This window comes from Homalodisca vitripennis, chromosome 3, assembly GCF_021130785.1.
Source record: "Homalodisca vitripennis isolate AUS2020 chromosome 3, UT_GWSS_2.1, whole genome shotgun sequence".
NCBI classification, from domain to species: Eukaryota; Metazoa; Arthropoda; class Insecta; order Hemiptera; family Cicadellidae; genus Homalodisca; species Homalodisca vitripennis.
The window spans coordinates 151,344,382-151,369,370 of record NC_060209.1 but is presented as its reverse complement, the minus strand read 5'-3'; the positions used below and the strand labels follow the sequence as shown (position 1 = coordinate 151,369,370).

Below are 24,989 nucleotides of genomic sequence, written 5' to 3'. Positions count from 1 at the left end.
GTATTATATTAAGGAATTTGTTATATTGGGGTTCATTATATTGAGGTTTGACTATATTTTTGTATGTTTCATGTGATGTATATACACTATTCATAGTTTTAAATTCTGTTACTTTATATATACATTTGATTTTTTATGTTGTTAACTATTGTCTATCAATTATTTATTTGTAAATGTATGTTTTAATCTTTTAATAAATAAAATTTGTTGCTATTATAAATGTTATAACAATTATTCATATCTTTATTTAAATACAGTATATACTTGTATACTAATGTACAATATTTATTTCATTTTTACATGTTTTTTAATTTTGTAGATGTAAATTGTGTTACTGTTTATCTATTTATTTGTGAATGTACGAGTCTTGTGTTCTTGCCATCACAAATTTTACAACATTTATTAGAATTTATATATTATCTATAATATTATTCTATATTTATTTTAATTTTTACTTAAACATACAAACAGAATACAACACACGATGAAAAGGTAAAATTGTTTTACTTGTTATACTTCGGTGAAAGTATATTTTTTTATTATTTATTCATAATAAAATAACTTCATTATTGGTATAATTTAGTTTTCAATTTTTTAACATTCAGATTTTTAAACTCTAGTCTCACTTTGCACTTAAGTTTATTGAAATAAATTCAAAACTAATGAGTTGAATAATTAATTGTATTCCATTTTCAGTGTTATTTTAAATATGATTCCAATTAATTATTAATAGAATCTATTAAAATGAAAAATAATAACCACAAATTCATAGGATTATTATTGACCATCATTATGTCAGTAAACACTACTTACATTCCAAGGAAAATATTCAGGAACACAAGAAAAAGAAATGTTGGACCATTTATTTAAAACATGTTGCAGGGAAGATGAGGTTAAACAGAATGCACTTTTATTAATAAAACATTTTTATTGGAAAAATGACAATCATATTTGATTAATTAAAAAATATTCACAGTTTTACAGTATTAAAAATATAAAACAACATTATTAAATTGTTTGGTTTCAATAACATGATCTACGATATAAGAACTAAATGTATAAAATATGTTTAACCCATTGTGGATAATTTTTTATAGCCACATGATATCCAGTAGGCGTGAATTAAATTATACATTGTCAGCAGAACAGTAGTATAACGCCACATTGAACCGTCTAGTATTTATACTAAACTTACTAATACTAAATATAAATTCGACATATTTTCTCATCGATATACTTAGAAAAAGATATATAATATATTATTTCACAACCTACTGCAAAATTTCATGTTACACTCACTAGCTAGCATCCCCTAATTAACACCAATCATTACAGACAATTGTAAATTTTCCACTTTTGAACAGCACATAATAATATACATAACAGATACCTTAAAATGTGAAACTAGTTGCTAGTATAACAACAGCTGAGGGAAACATTAAATCAGTAGTGCTACATACCGGAGATTAAAAAAGCTTATTCTTAAACTTTGGCATACAACTGCAATCTAAAGAACATTTACAAGTTTTTTAGAGAAAAAAATCTGTTGTAAAAAACATTTAGAGTAGACTGTTAGTGACACTCACAAAGTCAACACATCATTACAACTCTTAGCAGATAAAATTAAAAGCAGATTGCTTTTGCGACCTGAGATTGTCACCGTGACATTATGTCCTGCTACTGCATGACGAGCTATTTCGTCAGTGATCTGCAATGGGTTGAACATAGAAATTGTACAGTATGCTAAAATAATAATAAAAAAAAAAAACACACACTTAAGATAAAAGTACTTTCAATAGCGCTGGCAAGTCTAAAAAATTAAAAATGCAATTGAAGAATCCATTGCTAATAAAAAGTAGGAAATTCCTTTAGTCACTATAATACATATAACAAGAGCTAAAAAAAATGTAATAAGGAGACTGAATTCAAAGTTCACTTTATCAATGGACAGCAAGACTTAAGGCACAAGTGTTGCATCTATTAATCTGCACTGGAGATCATGTCCGTAGTTGAGCGATTATCACAAGCGAAATATATCCACTGTTGTCGCAAGACAAGGTCTCAGATCTAGGTCATGGCAACCCAATGAAAATTTTCCTCTGGGTGGCTTGAAGTAGTCAAGTCCTCTACCTATTTTGATTACCCATCCATTACTTAGTCTGTAAGAAAACAGATTCAGCATATGAAAATCATTAAACATGAGCAATTTAATACATAACACATGGTCGTTGGGACCAAAGATCCTTGGTCCCATAATCATTTAAAAAACAAACCCATCATCTAAATGGTTTGTTGGGCCAATGATCCTAAATTTATAAATAAACACTAATAGCTTATATATGTAGTAGTTTGTTGGACTAACAACTCCATTTCTATAAAAAGTAACCTTTTAATATTTAGGTTTGATTACACCAATGGCTAGTTTGTCCAACGATCCAATTAAATAAAACTGTGAGTTCTAAATGAAACGGATCAACTACTCCACTGACCGATTATAGTCCACTACGGCGTGACACTGGCAGCTGTGGCCACTCTTCCTGCACTGTAATAAATAAGAATTTTGGTACATTTTAAGTGTGAATATATTTTATTAATAAAGCACTAGAACGGAAACAGGACTTTTTCGGACATTTAACATCGTTCAGCAATACAAAAAATCAGTAACACAACGTTTCAAGACCAGCAATCTGACCTCTACCTCTAGCTTAGTGAAAAACCAAGCTACAACACCTAACTACAATCTCAGTTAAAATAAACAAATCATGCCAGAACACTGTGACAAGCACAAGTCAGGAGTCACAACCACAATGTTGTATATTAACTCCACTAACTCTAAAACATTTGTTTAATAAAAACAAATCACAACACTAATTATTATAGTCTGTTATAGAATAGTTAATCAAGGCAGGAGTACACCACACGTTACAGGTTTAGCTGAGGTTTCATGCAAAATTTGAAGTTTATAACTCATATCATTCTAGAGATGTACTGTGGACAAGACACACAGACATTAATACAGAAAATAAATTGTTACGTCTCCTAAAAGAGAAATTGTGTCAGCCTACTGAGTAATAGGCTTTAATTACCCTTCCGCCACATTCCATGATTGGATATACACCACATAAAACTCACACCATAATAATGTCTTGTCTACTTAGAAATCATGTAAAAAAATATTTCTCGAGATATCTTGTCCATATAATACTTTCAAAATTTTTGTTCAATGAGTTAGGTTTCACAGCATAGTGTTTAAATAATAAAAGTTACTGTGAGATAGGGAGTGTACTGAAATCAAATCTTGTCACCAACTTTTAACATTGACTTTCCACTCGATTATTTGTTTGTTTTACTCTACCAATTAAAGCGGCACATGTTAAATCTCACATAATTTTATTTATTTATTCCACTATTTTCCTGTTGCCATCTTGGTTACCCTTATGACCAGTGTAAAATTATTCGGTAACGCTCTACCAAATCCCATGTAGTGATGTCCACCATCACCGAACTCAGCGTTGCTTATATAAAAATGAGGCTTCATGCAAAATTACAGATCCATAGACACGTTCATTTACATGTAGGTGGACAGAATTAGCAATGTAAAATTACCCATTAACGCTCAGCCAATAATCTTAATTTGTAAATCAAAAACTTTCCAGAAATTCTTTTTAATGTAAATACATGTAGTATTTAAAAACTTTTGTAAACAGGTGATCCTTCTTTAGATTTTTTAAATTTCTATAGTATGTCTCTTTTTATGTACTTGATAAAGTTGTAATTTATATAAAAATAATTTATTATGATAAAATTAAGTTGAATTTAAACGGTTTTTTAATTAGATATATTCAAAATATTATAAATATTATTACTATATATTATATACGGGTATAATCGTTCTTTTTATATCTGGTTAGTTTAGAAATTAATTTAATTAAGGATTTATGTTTTATATATATATAAATCTCCAATTGTTTAAATTAAACATTTTCTATATTTCGGCTTAAGCCGTCTTCAGGAAATTACGAATTATAAATAGGGCTATAAGAATAAAATAAAATAAACATAAAACATCAATACAGGAAATAAAAATTATTTAGAATAGTAAACATATGATTTGATTTTTTAAATTTCACTTTGTTGTCACTTTGTTGACTAAGTCACCTTAAATTTAATCCATTTGGAAATTTTGATTTAGTGACAAGCTGATGGGCTTGTTCCATGGTTCTAAGACTGTTTGTACTTAAATTTTCTGATATTTTTCTAATTGATTTCACTGAATATGTTTCTTCAAAATTTAAATTATGTTTTAAGCCATGTGCCACTACAGGTTGCTCTGTCTTATTATGTTTATATGCATACCTGTGCCCTGTCATCCTTGTTCTAAGAGAATTTATTGTTTAGCCAATATAATCTTTAAGGCATAACTTGCACTAAATTTGATAAACAATATTTTTTTATTCACATGATAAGTCTTCAAATATACTGTATGATTTTTGTGTAGAACTGCTTGTAAATGTTTTTGAAGTAGAGCACATGTTGCAAACTAAACACCTGGGTTTATTGCAAGGATGTGATCCAACTGTCACGTTTTCTTGGTCTTTGTGCTCAGGTAATTTTGGATGTACTAAAATATTTTTCAAAACTGGTGGTTTTCTAAATCTTATTTTTGGAGTGTATTTAAAAATGTTTTTAGTTGAAGCAGAGCTGTCCAATAAATTGTACGCTACTCAAAGTATATTGTTAATTTTATAAAGTCCTCGGTGGTATTTTGTTAACAATTTTGGATCATTATTGTCAAATTTAGATTTATTTGTTCCAATTGATAGTGATTTAGTGTTAAGTTTGTTGTTTAAAAGTTTGCGTGGATAACCCCTTTTGGAAAATGCTGATAATAAATTATCAATATATTGTTCTAAGTGATATTTTTCACTGCATAAATTTTGGGCTCTTTTAGCTAAACTCTTTGGAATAGCTTTTTTGACATGGGATGGATGACAACTACAATATTTTGGATACATCTAATTAAAAACGGTTTAAATTCAATTTAATTTTATGATAATAAAATATTATATATATTCCTTGTTATAATTTACTATAGACAATATTCTTTATTTGCAATTTCTTTAAGAAATACAATGGTGTCAACATGTGGTAATCTTGCTTTACAATTTTATGTATCTATTTGTTTATTAATTTTGTGTAATGTTTTGTCATCTTATAAAAGGTCAAAAACAGGATAATGTCATAATTAAACGTATTAAATAAAATATTTCATTATTAAGCTTTTATTTACAATAAAATCACTGTACACTTTGTTTCCATGGTAATAAATTACGAAAAATCATTCTAAATTCAAAATTGAAAGAAGAAACATGATCAGATCCGACATTAGTAAAATTGGATAATCCAGCTGTCTCTAATTCTGCAATACACAGTTTTTTACACTACAAAACAAACTTGTGTACAAAACAAATTGTCTCTTATTTTTCAAACTGAACATGATTCACAAGATCAACAGAGATACATGAAATATACATAGTTCAACTGAAGTAAATTCAAGGTTCCAGTAACAAGATCATATTAGACGAAGACAATGATTGGAGGTGCCAGGATGAAATTTCTCATACAAGGTTAGTTAACACAGAAATATCATTATTTTCCTCCAGGAGTGAAATTATGAAATATTTTTCATACTGTTCAATAACCACAATAAGCAGACCAGTTTCTGCTGCTCCAGGAACCAAATCTTGGAATTAAATTTCATGTCCTAGTCCAATAAATGCGAGAAGCAGGAAAATTCCTGTTGTTCCAAGAAATAAATGTTGGAATGAAATTCCTTGTTAAGTTTAATGCACACCACAACAAGACAATGTATTTGCTGTAACAGGAACTAAATCGAAGAACCAAATTTCTTGTGCTTGTTCAAGAAACGCCAGAAGCAGAAAAATTTCCGTTGTTTCAAGAGCGAAATCTTGGAATTAAATCCCTCGTACAAGTGTTTTTTATGTACCAGGAACCAAATTTCTTGTGCTTGTTCAAGAAACGCCAGAAGCAGAAAAATTTCCGTTGTTTCAAGAGCGAAATCTTGGAATTAAATCCCTCGTACAAGTGTTTTTTATGTACCAGGAACCAAATTTCTTGTGCTTGTTCAAGAAACGCCAGAAGCAGAAAAATTTCCGTTGTTTCAAGAGCGAAATCTTGGAATTAAATCGCTCGTACAAGTGTTTTTTATGTACCAGGAACCAAATTTCTTGTGCTTGTTCAAGAAACGCCAGAAGCAGAAAAATTTCCGTTGTTTCAAGAGCAAAGTCTTGGAATTAAATCCCTCGTACAAGTGTTTTTTATGTACCAGGAACAAAATTTCTTGTGCTTGTTCAAGAAACGCCAGATGCAGAAAAATTTCCGTTGTTTCAAGAGCGAAATCTTGGAATTAAATCCCGCGTACAAGTGTTTTTTATGTACCAGGAACCAAATTTCTTGTGCTTGTTCAAGAAACGCCAGAAGCAGAAAAATTTCCGTTGTTTCAAGAGCGAAATCTTGGAATTAAATCCCTCGTACAAGTGTTTTTTATGTACCAGGAACCAAATTTCTTGTGCTTGTTCAAGAAACGCCAGAAGCAGAAAAATTTCCGTTGTTTCAAGAGCGAAATCTTGGAATTAAATCCCTCGTACAAGTGTTTTTTATGTACCAGGAACCAAATTTCTTGTGCTTGTTCAAGAAACGCCAGAAGCAGACAAATTCCAGTTGTTCCAAGAGCGATATCTTGGAAGGAAATGAAGTTTAGCACACACCACAACAAAACAAGTATTTGGACAACAAGGAATGAAATTAAGGAATCAAACTTCGTGTGGTATTAAACACCAGAAGGAGACGAGTTCTTGCTATTCCAGTAGCAAAAGTTTGGATTAAAATCTTCCCTGCAAATTTAGAAAACTCCAGAACAGACACATTTTCGAGACACATCAGTTCACGGATAAAATCAACACAGTGGAAAAAATCACCGTAGTTCCAGACGAGTAACATTTCAAAATAAAGTTTGTCGAAGAGGTTCAATAAACATTGGAAGAAATCTAAATTTGGATTCCAAATCTAATACAGGATCTCCACAAGTACTTCAAGTTGAACATAAATAACAAAGAAAGATTAATTGAACACTACAAGAATATTTGTACAGCTGGATAGTTCAAAATTAATTGTACATTGCTTATTTGTTTCATTTATGTATATGTATTCTGTCAATAAAAACCTCCTAAAATTAATATCCTTTTTATTAATAATTAAATACGCTTACAGTGATAAATTTTCCTTTCCACAAAAATAAATACAATATGGCTGTTTAGTAAAAGTGTGCCCTATATCTTATATCAAGGTATTTGCATGAACTTAGTATAATGAAACATTTTAACCACATTATACCTACTTCATAAATGGGAAATAGTTCAAAATCACCACTTTATAAAGAAGTGTTTGCGACACATAATACAACTTGCATAACAATAATCAGTAAGTGTTTGCGACACATAATACAACTTGCATAACAATAATCAGTTAGCTATCTCATCATTTGCATTGGTATTCAAAAAACACATTGTTTTCAGAAATAAAAGAAATGCAATTTAATATTACAACCTAGATTTGTGTTCTTATGTAGACAGTTACATTTTCAATTCGAGATATAAGGACTTGCCTTGGTGACACAGAAACCACAAAGATGCTAAGTAGAGGAACTACAAGGTGCCAAAAGTATGCATGAACTCGGTATTTATGATACTCAAATTGTTGTTAAGTTGCAAGAGATGGCACTGTAAAATTTGGCAGGTCAATTTCTTGAGTTGGTTTCGTGATGAGTAGATGATGTGCTCTTCTACTTCGGTTTGCTTCAAGCATTTTTATATTATAGACTCGTGCATATTTTCTATTATGACTAACCGTGGGGATTCAATGCAATTTGTACTATAAATGGATACTCTGAGAGTTTCTTCAGTTTAATATTTGGATCAGAAGACAGGTATGCTCGGAGATCAATTGTTATGGTTGGCTGCACTGCTCAGCTATTCACTTACCTCATCACATTCCTTAACCTACCAGATACTGACCAACCGAACCTCATTGATCCAAGGTAAAATACAATTTTTCCTTATGAAAAAATAAAAATTACACAATATACGAGTTACACCACTCGTAGTTACATTTCTATGGGATGAAGTAGTTTCCTCCTCTACTGTTTTCTGCTACAACAGGATGCAAAGATGGATCAGATCCTAGTTTCAAATATCGCAATATTGAAATTAAATAAGGCAATTGCCATTTATACAATTTAATGTAAATAAAAGTCGTTTGACAGGTATTTGGTCTTCCGATCATATGTTAGTTTGCTTATTTAAACGCATATGTGACAGATACGGCCAAATACAAAATAGTTGAATCGTAAAAAGTAAGCGCTCTGTGGTGTAATGGTAGCACATTAACCCGGCAAGTGAGAGATCCGGCGGAGCAAGTACTTTTTGCGATTCAATGTTTATTGAAATTATATATATATATGTTTGTTGTTGTTAATTTGATTAAGTAATAGTTTATTATATTTAAAACAGTAAAAATTTGTTTTTATGTGTGCAATATAAAAAGTAGAAACATCTGCGCATTTAAATCTTAGTAAATAAATGAAATAGATTCATATAAATTGTGTAAACTCATCACAGTCATCAACCTAGCAGATACTGCGGTGTTTGGCAACACTGACCAACCGAGCCTCATTGCTCCAAGGTAAAATACAGATTTTTCCTTATGGCAAAATATAAATTACACAACATACGAGTAACACAACTCGTTGTTAATATCGCACTGACCATGGGCTAAGCCTGAATGCAGCTAAATGCAAACCGATAATATTAGGAACACCTCGTCTTTTATCTAATGTTAACTTAAATGAGATTTTGCATGTAAAAATAAATGGTTTTGCACTTAATTATGAGCATACTGTTGTTAACCTAGGTGTTAGAGTGTGTATACGCTGTCACGGTCGGAACAAGTTAATTATATTCATAAGAGAGTATACCAAAGTTTGTATAGGCTTAAGTGGCTCTGTTTCAATCCAAATGTACATATAAAAAGAATGCTTGTATCTACCCTTATTTTTCCATATTTTGACTATTCTAATGCCGTATTTTGTGACATAAACAATGAACAACTGCAAAGGCTACAAAGGGCACAAAATGCATGTATTCGGTATATCTTCAATTTACCAATAGATGCGCATATAACTGTTTATTTTAAAGAGCTCTGTTGGCTAAAGATCAATGAAAGAATTGAATACAGTGTTCTATTACAGATGTATAAAATTCTGATGTGTGAGAAACCAGATTATTTATTTCATCAATATGTAATGATGAACCGTGTGCATGGTAGGGAAACAAGATTTGGTAACATGACTTTACAGTTTCCAATTCATAGAACTGTAACATATAATAAATCTTATCATGTAAGGAGTATAAGATTACTAAACAACTTAGATGACAGTATTAGATATGCTCCTAGTATTTCTTTGTTTAAAAAAAGGCTAAATAATCATTTGTTGGCTAGATATGAGTAATTACTGCATCTTTCTGTAAACACAATATATGTGATTAATTTAATTTAATTTATATTACCATGTGAATAATTGTTCTGTGTTGTTTTCTTTTTGTTTTTTATAAGTAATGATGGAGGATTAGGATTTTGTTAAGGTTGGCCTCGGATGTTGAGCCCCAAGAAATTAATCCATATCTAATGTGAGATTCTACCATCGCGTAGTAGGCTGTTTTGGCTAATTCCGGGCCTCCCATCCACATCATTCTTTTGACTACAAATATCCCAGATGAGAGTTTCTTGGTCAGTGCATTAATATGATCTCCCCAGGAAAGGTCAGCATCAATTGTAAGTCCCAGTAGTTTTGTCTTTTGTTCCGTTGAAATATTGGGAATATCTGGTATTTGTTCATGTCTTCTGCTAAAATTGATATGTGTGGTTTTGGATGGATTGATAGCTAAGTCATTATGAAGACAGTATTGGAGTGCTTTGTCTGTAGATGATAAAATGCTAGTTACTAATTCATGTGATGTGTCATTTGCAAATAGAAGAGTTGTATCGTCTGCGTACATTATAGTCTCTACATTGTCATCATTGATAAAAACAGAAAAGTCGTTGGTGAAAAGAATAAATAAAAAGGGGCCCACTCCTCTTCTCACTGGCAGTGGCTTTGATCTGTATACACATTTTTTTCCATTCAGATTTTGTTGAATTTCAGTAATTTGTGTACGATCTTTCAGGTAGCTAGCCACCCAATCTTTTGCTAGGCCGTCAATACCTGAAGCTGAGAGTTTTCTCAGAATGAGGTCATGACCCAAGCAATCGAAGGCTTTGCTGTAGTCAAGTAGAATAGCTGAGACATGTTTGCCATCTTCCAGGTTGTCTGTGATTTTTTCAAGTAAATTTGTAACAGCTGTGGTGGTGGATCTACCTTTGAGAAATCCATGTTGATTTTTTGTAATAAGTTCATTTCTTTCCATGTAGTCTAGCATTCTTGACAGAGCAATCTTTTCTATTATTTTTGAGAGTGTTGATATTAGCGAGATAGGGCGGTAATTCTCTGGTTTGATGAGGGATCCTTTCTTGTGTTTTGGATATATTTTAGCAGTTTTTAAAGCAGAGGGGAATTGTCCTGAACTAAATGATTTGTTTATTATGCTGAATAATGGAGGTGCTAGTTGTTTGGCACAGTGTTTTACGACTTTTGATGGAACCTCGTCTACTCCACAAGATAACTTAGATTTTAGTGAGGATATTGTTGCAATGACTTCCTTTGTGTTAGTAGGTTTTAAAAATAGTAACCGGGTATCACTTTGTGGGAGGGTAATTTGGTGATTTATTATTGTGTTTTTAAATTGTTCGCGATTGTTTTCCAATGTGGAAGCTGCTATTTTGAAAAATATTTATTAAAGTGTTCAGCCACAAGAACAGGGTTATCCTCTATTTTGCCATCCATCTCCAACTGCATATTTGCTTCACCTTTTTGTTTATTTTGTTTCTTCGAGTTGATTGTGTCCCAGATGGCTTTACTCTTGTTGTCAGCCTGATTAATATATTCTGCTGTTATGCTTCATTTGAGATTTCGGAGTTTAAGGTCGTAGGTTTTCTTTTTTTCTGTCATTGCTATTTTGTCATCATTATTTCCAGTTAGTTCATATCTGTGTAAGGCAGTTAGAAAGTCTTCTTTTAGAATTTTTACTTCTTCATCGTATTGTACATTAAGCTTCCTACTTGGTTTTGCTTGTACTTTCTTCTTAGGACATACATGGTCTAGTGTTTGTCTTACTGTTGTTAAAAAAAAGTTATAGCTCTCTTCAACGTCTGGTGCAGCATGCACGCTCTCCGAATTTTCTAGAAAGAATTCGTCTTTAAGAAGTATGTCAAGATTTTTCCTTGAAAATATTCTCCTCACAATAGCTTCTTTCTTAGAGGACAAATTTGTTTGCATGTTGATGGTGCAAATCTGGCCAGTGTGATCTGATATCCCAGTCTGTACTACTGTAAAGTTCACCATATCTTCTGATATGTTTGTGCAAATACAATCAATAGATGTTCTGGATTGATAAGTAGTCCTTGTCTCTGGGAGAGATAGCCGCTTGATACCAAAAATACTACCAATACTGCAGGACTGAACAACTATATACAATTCTCTTGCTCATAGGCGTATCCAAGGATGGGGGAGTTGTAAGTCTTCCTCATTGATGCAAATATTTAAGCAGTATTTAAACTGGTTTTAAACTGAAAATATGCCAATTACAACTGCAAATACTTTTGTAATTTAACACAGTTCAGTTTTATTTTTATTTGTTTTTATATTGCAACAATAATAGCAGACAGACAGTATCACAAGACTCGTGCTTGAATTATTCGAGGAAAGACGAGTCCATCTGTAAACTGTAGGGGTTGACAATGCATTCACAGTTGTTGTCACATTTCCAGCTCTTCAAGGAAGAGAGAGATAGTGATAGAGAAATAGTTAACTTGATCTTCATTGTTCTAAAAATCCATGTTAATGTTGTAAATCGGATATTATTGAATTTAGTTCATAGTGGTAATAACAAGTAGTAGTATTGTACTATTTTTAAATCTTTAGTTTCTTAAAAGTTCTATAATTTCACTCGTTATCTGTTAATCTTTTTTGTATCATTTGTACCAAAACTACACGTGCACGTCTACAACATAATAAAAGTAAATTAGATGATTAGCAAAATTATTCTCTAGTCAACCTACCTGTAAAAATAAAATTATAAACTTTAAACTTTTAATCCCCTGGTAACAATAGTAATATAATTATGACTGTGATAGTAATATATATATATATATATATATATATATATAATAATATATATATATATATATATATATATATATATATATTACTATTACAGCCATATTAATATTATAGCTCACAGTTTAACAGCACTAAATTTTTTAAATGAAAATCCTAAGTTACCAATAAATGAACCACTTCAGCTAAAAAAGGTAAATTTTTGAAAAAGTTAAAAATAAGTTATATGATGAAAATTGGAATTGAGAACGTCGATGAGACGATGTGTGAGTTTTATAAAACCATAAATAAATGTATATCTGAAAGTACAAAAGTTAAAATAATATCCCCAAAATTACCTAAAACAAGTTTAAAAAGCCCTTGGATCACTGAATCGCTCTTAAATAAAATTAACAAAAAACACAAAATGTATCACACTTTATTTTAACATTTATTACTAATTTAAGCTTTTTGAATGACAAATTTCCCACTCAACTAAAGCAAGCTATCGTTGTTCCTATACATAAAAAAGATCGGGAGATTTTACAAAATCACAGACCGATCGATACCTCTGTTATCAGTGTTATCTAAGATATTTGAGAGGTGCATGAAAAGCAGATTATTATCATTTTTAAATCAGACAGAATTTTTTTCGCCTTATCAATTTGGTTTAACACAGGATAAAAGCACTGAAAAAGCAGTTACAAATTTTACTGAGGGCATACTAAATAGTATGAACAACAGTAAAAAATCAAGATTATTTATCGACTTTTCTATAGCTTTTGACTTGGTTAATCACAATAAACTTCTTTTAAATAAACTACAAAATTCAGGAATAAGAGGGTTAGCATTAGATTGGTTTCAAAGTTTATTAACTGGAAGAACACAACCGGTAAAAGTGGGTAAGCTTCAAGCTATTCAAAGGCCATCTCTCTTGGTGTACCACAAGTTTCAGTATTGTCAGCTTCCTTATTTATGGTTTTATCAATGATTTATTTAAAATTAATTTCTACAGTAAGATAATCGCATTTGCTGATGACATAGCTCTGCAATATACAGATTCTTATTGGGTAAATCTTCTAGATTATATTAAAATAGATTTATAATTGTTATGATTGTGGTGTATAAATAATAAAATCTTGGTGAATGACAAGACAAAATTCAAAAAATTTCAATTCAAAGCACTTTACTTTAGATAACCTCATAAGATTTAATTCAAGCACTGCTTTTGAGCAAAATGGTTATTCTGATTGTTCCGTAATTGAACAAGTAAACCATATAAAATATCTTGGAATAGTTATTGATGAAAATGTATCTTGGAAACAACTTGCACAACACTTGATACACTCCTAAATGAAACTGTGATGCGTATACTCTACTTTACTTTAGTTAATTCCAGATTGATTTATGGAATTGAACTCTGGGGAGGAGCAAATGATCGTGTACTACAATCAGTTGAAATAACACAAAAACATCTTATAAAAATAATATCACATAAAGCAAAACGTCTTCTTTGCCTCTTTTCAAAACTTTAAAGTTCTCTCCCTAAAGTAACTTTGTCCTTAAAGCACTTAAAGTATTCTGTTCTACAATCATAGTTCTAAACAATTTCAGTATTATACAAGAGCATCTACTCAAAGTGATTACATTAGACCAAAAGTCAACAAAATTATTTTCAGAAAATCTTTTTCATTTCTAGCCCCAAATTTTTAATCATTTTTCTAATTCCATAAAAAAACTAAAAACATGAAACTATTTCAAAACAAGTTAAAAACGTGGCTTTTAGATAAAGCCAAAATAAGTGACTTGCTTGAGATTATTGGTCAGTCAGGTAGGTTCTTTTAATGCACATTGAAGATATATTTTTGTATTTGTAAATATGTACACAATTCATTTTCTTAATTTTATTAAATTTAAGTAACTTTATTATTTCTAGTATTTTCACTTTTGTTTGAATTTTTGTGTTAGATATGTGTTTTTATCAAGAGAACTTTAGTTATTATTTTTCTCATTTAATTCAATTAAAAACGCTACAGTGTGGACCACAAGTTTTAAAGTTGACAATTAATTATCGACTGTTAACTCTTTGATTGGTGGGGTTTTCCTCAGTTAAAGTGCCCTAAAAAGTAAGTTTTTTTTACATTTCAGATTTAATTTTTTTTTTAAGATGATTTAGGTTTACTGCAGTAGATTTATGAAAAAAATAATCAATTAAACGGTTTTTTTCTATTTGTACAGAAATTAATCTAATTTTGCACAAAAGTTATTTACAAAATATGAGAATAAAATAAAATATTCAGCATATTCTCATAAACATACAAAGGAGAGATAGGTTACAAGTTACAGCACACAAGTCCCTCCGAAATCTTTGATGGTATGAAAGTTGCGAGAACAGTCGTATACACAAAGCGGACGTCGCAATCATGAGACATCGTGTCTCGGAGTGGCACCGCTGATCACCGATGCTGGTTTATCTGCACACATGGCATGTTCTCTTAGGCTTGTCCATCTTATCTACAGGAGGGATGGTGGCGGGAAAATGCCGAGCAGTAAGTCTCAGGAGAGCATCTTTGCCAAAAATTCGTCTGTAAGTCTTTCTCGCACCATTTTACGTAATCAGTAATTACACAAACAGCCTTGTTAATTACTCACGGTAAACACAACAAAACATTTACAACCAAGTCAACCGCTAACAGAAAAGTAAAGTTACAACCTGTATTCTCTACACAAACAGAAATAGAATCAGGTGATTACTTGGAACAGCTGATTGAATACCATCATATGGCCTGTATACCGTCATATGGTCTGAATACCGTCATATGGTCTGAATACCGTCATATGGCCTGAATACCGTCATATGGCCTGAATACTGTCATATGGCCTGAATACTGTCAAATGGCCTGAATACTGTCAAATGGCCTGAATTCCATCATATGGCCTGAATATTGTCAATCGGGTCTGAAAGAAATAAATAAAAGAGCAACTTCAGTCTAGTGGGAACGACAAAAACTACTTGAAACTGTTTCTAATTTATTCCGTTAGATTGCATTCGTATTCAAACAAAAGATTATTCATCATGAAACATTGTTATGAAAACTGTTTAGCGTCATAGATATTACTGCTATCAGCTATCAGAATTACTGCAGGAAGCACGTAGGGCGCTCCCAAATCCATTGCAGGATTACTAGTCAAAGGGTTAATATATAAATAATTATGTTAGTTTAAGTTGTGCTAGCCATAGATATTTAATATTATGGCTAGTAATTGTAGGTTTACAGAGACTAATATGTCTCTATTAGTTTAACTATAAAATAATGGAGGAATAAACTATTTCTTATTCTTATATTTTCAAGAAAATATAAGTACATAACCATAGTAAGGAAGTATCGTTACCTTTTAAAGTTATATTTGAATGAATGTTCGGACTCACTGGCCACGTGATTCACAAAGATTTTGGTTGTTGGATGAGAGTTTAGCAAAGCATCTCCCACCAGTTTATGATGAACGAAATCTGAATTCTGTCTATCTTTACACACAGTAAATAGTCGAACAAGTCGACCACAAGTGTTGAAATTTAGTGTTAAACAATCTCTCCTGCCGTCACACACCGCTACTATAAATGGTCTACATAGGAAAAATCGGTTCGGGAGTTCCAAATTATCTCTGTCAAAAAAATTTGTTCTGGCTACATTGGTGTTGTGGTAACCATGTTGGAAATGAGAAAAACACATAGCATAAATAAATTAGTACCTAAGCAAACAGAATATGAAAATTGTTCAGTAACTTATCAACGTACGACATGAAATTACTTTATTGGATTGATTGATTTAATTATTATATAAAAAGTTTGGAAATGTTAGCATAACCTGCAGTGCCATCTTCATAGCAAAATATTGTGTGTTGTTGACAGTTATCATTGATACAAGTGAGATGGATGGAGGATGAGTCTCCTGTATGGTAGTTTGAAAGTTTCCATTAACTCACTTTCTTGCCTGTCTGTTAAGTTAAACTTTATCGATTTAAACTTTGCAAAGTCCTACAGTCTTGAAATTTTGAACATAGTTATACATGTATACCAATATCATATTTCTGTCCTTTTGTGTTTCCGTCTGTATGCACAATAACATTCAGTAAACTTTTTTATCAAAATTGAAAATTGTAAACTTGGTAAATTGAAATGGTACATTTGGAGTTGCTATCTAGATCAGGATATTGTTGATTGTGGCGTAAGCCGTCCCAAAGTCTGGCGTGCTTTTGACCTAGTTCACCTATCACTAAAACATGTTTTTGTCATACTTTATGTATTAATTGCGTAATTATAAAGGTAATGAGTTATCATGGTTTTGTATATAAATTGAGTTATTTTCTTCTATGGTTATGTTTATTCGTCGCCGCACCAGATTTCTGTTGTGTCTCTTCGAGGACATCATCTGCTCCTGTATGGTAATAATAAACATACAATTACTCATTTTTGTTTAGATATAATTTGTGTACTTGTATATAAATAAATCCTTCATAAGAATATATTCTTGATTTTCAATCCAAAAGAATAAAAGAGAAATTTTGTGGATATAACCTGCAAATTTTAAGATATAAAGCAATTAAACAGAACCTCTGCAAATACCTTTAAAATACTGTCTCATTTTTGTTATTGAAAGGTTTCCAAAAAGTCAAATTTTCAATTAAGTTACATGTTTTAATAGAGCATAAAAATAACGTACTCTCAAAAGACTTACTTAACATTTTGAGTAATAGTGTCCAAACATTTATATAGAAAGGCTCCTCGACCTCCACCTTGAATGGGGAATTCAGAACTCAGGTCATCGCAAAGTTTCATTTAGACAAATAAATATATGTTCTTAATTGACAGACAAGAAAGTAAATAAATAAAAACTTTTGAACGTGTATCATGTACAAATTTCATGATCTGTCTTTCTTTCTTCATGATCATATTCTCATAAACATACAAAGGAGAGATAGGTTACAAGTTACAGCACACAAGTCCCCTCCGAAATCTTTGATGGTATGAAAGTTGCGAGAACAGTCGTATACACAAAGCGGACGTCGCAATCATGAGACATCGTGTCTCGGAGTGGCACCGCTGATCACCGATGCTGGTTTATCTGCACACATGGCATGTTCTCTTAGGCTTGTCCATCTTATCTACAGGAGGGATGGTGGCGGGAAAATGCCGAGCAGTAAGTCTCAGGAGAGCATCTTTGCCAAAAATTCGTCTGTAAGTCTTTCTCGCACCATTTTACGTAATCAGTAATTACACAAACAGCCTTGTTAATTACTCACGGTAAACACAACAAAACATTTACAACCAAGTCAACCGCTAACAGAAAAGTAAAGTTACAACCTGTATTCTCTACACAAACAGAAATAGAATCAGGTGATTACTTGGAACAGCTGATTGAATACCGTCATATGGCCTGAATACCGTCATATGGTCTGAATACCGTCATATGGCCTGAATACCGTCATATGGTCTGAATACTGTCATATGGCCTGAATACTGTCAAATGGCCTGAATACTGTCAAATGGCCTGAATTCCATCATATGGCCTGAATATTGTCAATCGGGTCTGAAAGAAATAAATAAAAGAGCAACTTCAGTCTAGTGGGAACGACAAAAACTACTTGAAACTGTTTCTAATTTATTCCGTTAGATTGCATTCGTATTCAAACAAAAGATTATTCATCATGAAACATTGTTATGAAAACTGTTTAGCGTCATAGATATTACTGCTATCAGCTATCAGAATTACTGCAGGAAGCACGTAGGGCACTCCCAAATCCATTGCAGGATTACTAGTCAAAGGGTTAATATATAAATAATTATGTTAGTTTAAGTTGTGCTAGCCATAGATATTTAATATTATGGCTAGTAATTGTAGGTTTACAGAGACTAATATGTCTCTATTAGTTTAACTATAAAATAATGGAGGAATAAACTATTTCTTATTCTTATATTTTCAAGAAAATATAAAAAGTACATAACCATAGTAAGGAAGTATCGTTACCTTTTAAAGTTATATTTGAATGAATGTTCGGACTCACTGGCCACGTGATTCACAAAGATTTTGGTTGTTGGATGAGAGTTTAGCAAAGCATCTCCCACCAGTTTATGGTGAACGAAATCTGAATTCTGTCTATCTTTACACACAGTAAATAGTCGAACAAGTCGACCACAAGTGTTGAAATTTAGTGTTAAACAATCTCTCCTGCCCGTCACACCGCCCTACTATAAATGGTCTACATAGGAAAAATCGGTTCGGGAGTTTCCAAATTATCTCTGTCAAAAAAATTTGTTCTGGCTACATTGGTGTTGTGGTAACCATGTTGGAAATGAGAAAAACACATAGCAATAAATAAAATTAGTACCTAAGCAAACAGAATATGAAAATTGTTCAGTAACTTATCAACGTACGACATGAAATTACTTTATTGGATTGATTGATTTAATTATTATATAAAAAGTTTGGAAATGTTAGCATAACCTGCAGTGCCATCTTCATAGCAAAATATTGTGTGTTGTTGACAGTTTATCATTGATACAAGTGAGATGGATGGAGGATGAGTCTCCTGTATGGTAGTTTTGAAAGTTTCCATTAACTCACTTTCTTGCCTGTCTGTTTAAGTTAAACTTTATCGATTTAAAAAAAACTTTGCAAAGTCCTACAGTCTTGAAATTTTGAACATAGTTATACATGTATACCCAATATCATATTTCTGTCCTTTTTGTGTTTCCGTCTGTATGCACAATAACATTCAGTAAACTTTTTTATCAAAATTGAAAATTGTAAACTTGGTAAATTGAAATGGTACATTTTGGAGTTGCTATCTAGATCAGGATATTGTTGATTGTGGCGTAAGCCGTCCCAAAGTCTGGCGTGCTTTTGACCTAGTTCACCTATCACTAAAACATGTTTTTTGTCATACTTTTATGTATTAATTGCGTAATTATAAAGGTAATGAGTTATCATGGTTTTGTATATAAATTGAGTTATTTTCTTCTATGGTTATGTTTATTTTCGTCGCCGCACCAGATTTCTGTTGTGTCTCTTCGAGGACATCATCTGCTCCTGTATGGTAATAATAAACATACAATTACTCATTTTTGTTTAGATATAATTTGTGTACTTGTATATAAATAAATCCTTCATAAGAATATATTCTTGATTTTCAATCCAAAAGAATAAAAGAGAAATTTTGTGGATATAACCTGCAAATTTTAAGATATAAAGCAATTAAACAGAACCTCTGCAAATACCTTTAAAATACTGTCTCATTTTTGTTATTGAAAGGTTTTCCAAAAAGTCAAATTTTCAATTAAGTTACATGTTTTTAATAGAGCATAAAAATAACGTACTCTCAAAAGACTTACTTAACATTTTGAGTAATAGTGTCCAAAACATTTATATAGAAAGGCTCCTCGACCTCCACCTTGAATGGGGAATTCAGAACTCAGGTCATCGCAAAGTTTCATTTAGACAAATAAATATATGTTCTTAATTGACAGACAAGAAAGTAAATAAATAAAAACTTTTGAACGTGTATCATGTACAAATTTCATGATCTGTCTTTCTTTCTTCATGATCATATTCTCATAAACATACAAAGGAGAGATAGGTTACAAGTTTACAGCACACAAGTCCCCTCCGAAATCTTTGATGGTATGAAAGTTGCGAGAACAGTCGTATACACAAAGCGGACGTCGCAATCATGAGACATCGTGTCTCGGAGTGGCACCGCTGATCACCGATGCTGGTTTATCTGCACTCATGGCATGTTCTCTTAGGCTTGTCCATCTTATCTACAGGAGGGATGGTGGCGGGAAAATGCCGAGCAGTAAGTCTCAGGAGAGCATCTTTGCCAAAAATTCGTCTGTAAGTCTTTCTCGCACCATTTTACGTAATCAGTAATTACACAAACAGCCTTGTTAATTACTCACGGTAAACACAACAAAAACATCTTTACAACCAAGTCAACCGCTAACAGAAAAGTAAAGTTACAACCTGTATTCTCTACACAAACAGAAATAGAATCAGGTGATTACTTGGAACAGCTGATTGAATACCGTCATATGGCCTGAATACCGTCATATGGTCTGAATACCGTCATATGGCCTGAATACCGTCCATATGGTCTGAATACTGTCATATGGCCTGAATACTGTGTCAAATGGCCTGAATACTGTCAAATGGCCTGAATTCCATCATATGGCCTGAATATTGTCAATCGGGTCTGAAAGAAATAAATAAAAGAGCAACTTCAGTCTAGTGGGAACGACAAAAACTACTTGAAACTGTTTCTAATTTATTCCGTTAGATTGCATTCGTATTCAAACAAAAGATTATTCATCATGAAACATTGTTATGAAAACTGTTTAGCGTCATAGATATTACTGCTAATCAGCTATCAGAATTACTGCAGGAAGCACGTAGGGCGCTCCCAAATCCATTGCAGGATTACTAGTCAAAGGGTTAATATATAAATAATTATGTTAGTTTAAGTTGTGCTAGCCATAGATATTTAATATTATGGCTAGTAATTGTAGGTTTTACAGAGACTAATATGTCTCTATTAGTTTAACTATAAAATAATGGAGGAAATAAACTATTTCTTATTCTTATATTTTCAAGAAAATATAAGTACATAACCATAGTAAGGAAGTATCGTTACCTTTTAAAGTTATATTTGAATGAAGTTCAGGACTTCACTGGCCACGTGATTCACAAAGATTTTGGTTGTTGGATGAGAGTTTAGCAAAGCATCTCCCACCAGTTTATGGTGAACGAAATCTGAATTCTGTCTATCTTTACACACAGTAAATAGTCGAACAAGTCGACCACAAGTGTTGAAATTTAGTGTTAAACAATCTCTCCTGCCGTCACACAACCGCTACTATAAATGGTCTACATAGGAAAAATCGGTTCGGGAGTTCCAAATTATCTCTGTCAAAAAAATTTGTTCTGGCTACATTGGTGTTGTGGTAACCATGTTGGAAATGAGAAAAACAACATAGCATAAATAAATTAGTACCTAAGCAAACAGAATATGAAAATTGTTCAGTAACTTATCAACGTACAACATGAAATTACTTTATTGGATTGATTGATTTAAATTATTATATAAAAAGTTTGGAAATGTTAGCATAACCTGCAGTGCCATCTTCATAGCAAAATATTGTGTGTTGTTGACAGTTATCATTGATACAAGTGAGATGGATGGAGGATGAGTCTCCTGTATGGTAGTTTGAAAGTTTCCATTAACTCACTTTCTTGCCTGTCTGTTAAATTAAACTTTATCGATTTAAACTTTGCAAAGTCCTACAGTCTTGAAATTTTGAACATAGTTATACATGTATACCAATATCATATTTCTGTCCTTTTGTGTTTCCGTCTGTATGCACAATAACATTCAGTAAACTTTTTTATCAAAATTGAAAATTGTAAACTTGGTAAATTGAAATGGTACATTTGGAGTTGCTATCTAGATCAGGATATTGTTGATTGTGGCGTAAGCCGTCCCAAAGTCTGGGCGTGCTTTTGACCTAGTTCACCTATCACTAAAACATGTTTTTGTCATACTTTATGTATTAATTGCGTAATTATAAAGGTAATGAGTTATCATGGTTTTGTATATAAATTGAGTTATTTTCTTCTATGGTTATGTTTATTCGTCGCCGCACCAGATTTCTGTTGTGTCTCTTCGAGGACATCATCTGCTCCTGTATGGTAATAATAAACATACAATTACTCATTTTTGTTTAGATATAATTTGTGTACTTGTATATAAATAAATCCTTCATAAGAATATATTCTTGATTTTCAATCCAAAAGAATAAAAGAGAAATTTTGTGGATATAACCTGCAAATTTTAAGATATAAAGCAATTAAACAGAACCTCTGCAAATACCTTTAAAATACTGTCCTCATTTTTGTTATTGAAAGGTTTCCAAAAAGTCAAATTTTCAATTAAGTTACATGTTTTAATAGAGCATAAAAATAACGTACTCTCAAAAGACTTACTTAACATTTTGAGTAATAGTGTCCAAACATTTATATAGAAAGGCTCCTCGACCTCCACCTTGAATGGGGGAATTCAGAACTCAGGTCATCGCAAAGTTTCATTTAGACAAATAAATATATGTTCTTAATTGACAGACAAGAAAGTAAATAAATAAAAACTTTTTGAACGTGTATCATGTACAAATTTCATGATCTGTCTTTCTTTCTTCATGATCATATTCTCATAAACATACAAAGGAGAGATAGGTTACAAGTTACAGCACACAAGTCCCCTCCGAAATCTTTGATGGTATGAAAGTTGCGAGAACAGTCGTATACACAAAGCGGACGTCGCAATCATGAGACATCGGTCTCGGAGTGGCACCGCTGATCACCGATGCTGGTTTATCTGCACTCATGGCATGTTCTCTTAGGGCTTGTCCATCTTATCTACAGGAGGGATGGTGGCGGGAAAAATGCCGAGCAGTAAGTCTCAGGAGAGCATCTTTGCCAAAAATTCGTCTGTAAGTCTTTCTTTTCTCGCACCATTTTAACCGTAATCAGTAATTACACAAACAGCCTTGTTAATTACTCACGGTAAACACAACAAAACATTTACAACCAAGTCAACCGCTAACAGAAAAGTAAAGTTACAACCTGTATTCTCTACACAAACAGAAATAGAATCAGGTGATTACTTGGAACAGCTGATTGAATACCGTCATATGGCCTGAATACCGTCATATGGTCTGAATACCGTCATATGGCCTGAATACCGTCATATGGTCTGAATACTGTCATAATGGCCCTGAATACTGTCAAATGGCCTGAATACTGTCAAATGGCCTGAATTCCATCATATGGCCTGAATATTGTCAATCGGGTCTGAAAGAAATAAATAAAAGAGCAACTTCAGTCTAGTGGGAACGACAAAAACTACTTGAAACTGTTTCTAATTTATTCCGTTAGATTGCATTCGTATTCAAACAAAAGATTATTCATCATGAAACATTGTTATGAAAACTGTTTAGCGTCATAGATATTACTGCTATCAGCTATCAGAATTACTGCAGGAAGCACGTAGGGCGCTCCCAAATCCATTGCAGGATTACTAGTCAAAGGGTTAATATATAAATAATTATGTTAGTTTAAGTTGTGCTAGCCATAGATATTTAATATTATGGCTAGTAATTGTAGGTTTACAGAGACTAATATGTCTCTATTAGTTTAACTATAAAATAATGGAGGAATAAAACTATTTCTTATTCTTATATTTTCAAGAAAATATAAGTACATAACCATAGTAAGGAAGTATCGTTACCTTTTAAAGTTATATTTGAATGAATGTTCGGACTCACTGGCCACGTGATTCACAAAGATTTTGGTTGTTGGATGAGAGTTTAGCAAAGCATCTCCCACCAGTTTTATGGTGAACGAAATCTGAATTCTGTCTATCTTTACACACAGTAAATAGTCGAACAAGTCGACCACAAGTGTTGAAATTTAGTGTTAAACAATCTCTCCTGCCGTCACAACCGCTACTATAAATGGTCTACATAGGAAAAATCGGTTCGGGAGTTCCAAATTATCTCTGTCAAAAAAATTTGTTCTGGCTACATTGGTGTTGTGGTAACCATGTTGGAAATGAGAAAAACACATAGCATAAATAAATTAGTACCTAAGCAAACAGAATATGAAAATTGTTCAGTAACTTATCAACGTACGACATGAAATTACTTTATTGGATTGATTGATTTAATTATTATATAAAAAGTTTGGAAATGTTAGCATAACCTGCAGTGCCATCTTCATAGCAAAATATTGTGTGTTGTTGACAGTTATCATTGATACAAGTGAGATGGATGGAGGATGAGTCTCCTGTATGGTAGTTTGAAAGTTTCCATTAACTCACTTTCTTGCCTGTCTGTTAAGTTAAACTTTATCGATTTTAAACTTTGCAAAGTCCTACAGTCTTGAAATTTTGAACATAGTTATACATGTATACCAATATCATATTTCTGTCCTTTTGTGTTTCCGTCTGTATGCACAATAACATTCAGTAAACTTTTTTATATCAAAATTGAAAATTGTAAACTTGGTAAATTGAAATGGTACATTTGGAGTTGCTATCTAGATCAGGATATTGTTGATTGTGGCGTAAGCCGTCCCAAAGTCTGGCGTGCTTTTGACCTAGTTCACCTATCACTAAAACATGTTTTTTGTCATACTTTATGTATTAATTGCGTAATTATAAAGGTAATGAGTTATCATGGTTTTGTATATAAATTGAGTTATTTTTCTTCTATGGTTATGTTTATTCGTCGCCGCACCAGATTTCTGTTGTGTCTCTTCGAGGACATCATCTGCTCCTGTATGGTAATAATAAACATACAATTACTCATTTTTGTTTAGATATAATTTGTGTACTTGTATATAAATAAAATCCTTCATAAGAATATATTCTTGATTTTCAATCCAAAAGAATAAAAGAGAAATTTTGTGGATATAACCTGCAAATTTTAAGATATAAAGCAATTAAACAGAACCTCTGCAAATACCTTTAAAATACTGTCTCATTTTTGTTATTGAAAGGTTTCCAAAAAGTCAAAATTTTCAATTAAGTTACATGTTTTAATAGAGCATAA

General features: G+C 32.0%; 1 protein-coding gene across 2 annotated transcripts in view; it reads right to left on the bottom strand.

Annotated features, from left to right (window-relative positions):
• Positions 1-908: 908 nt before the first annotated feature.
• LOC124357651 (MIT domain-containing protein 1-like) overlaps positions 909-24,989 on the bottom strand; it is a 48,988-nt gene continuing 24,907 nt past the window's right edge. Inside the window, exons 4-5 of one of the 2 annotated variants that reach the window (XM_046809628.1) lie at positions 2,490-2,542; positions 2,018-2,159 (exon numbers count right to left, since the gene is read on the bottom strand). In XM_046809628.1, the coding sequence (XP_046665584.1) occupies positions 2,503-2,542 (40 nt within the window). In that variant the 3' untranslated portion in view covers positions 2,018-2,159; positions 2,490-2,502. Of the gene's footprint in view, positions 2,160-2,489; positions 2,543-24,989 lie in introns of both variants that reach the window. The other variant, XM_046809627.1, reaches the window with a different exon arrangement.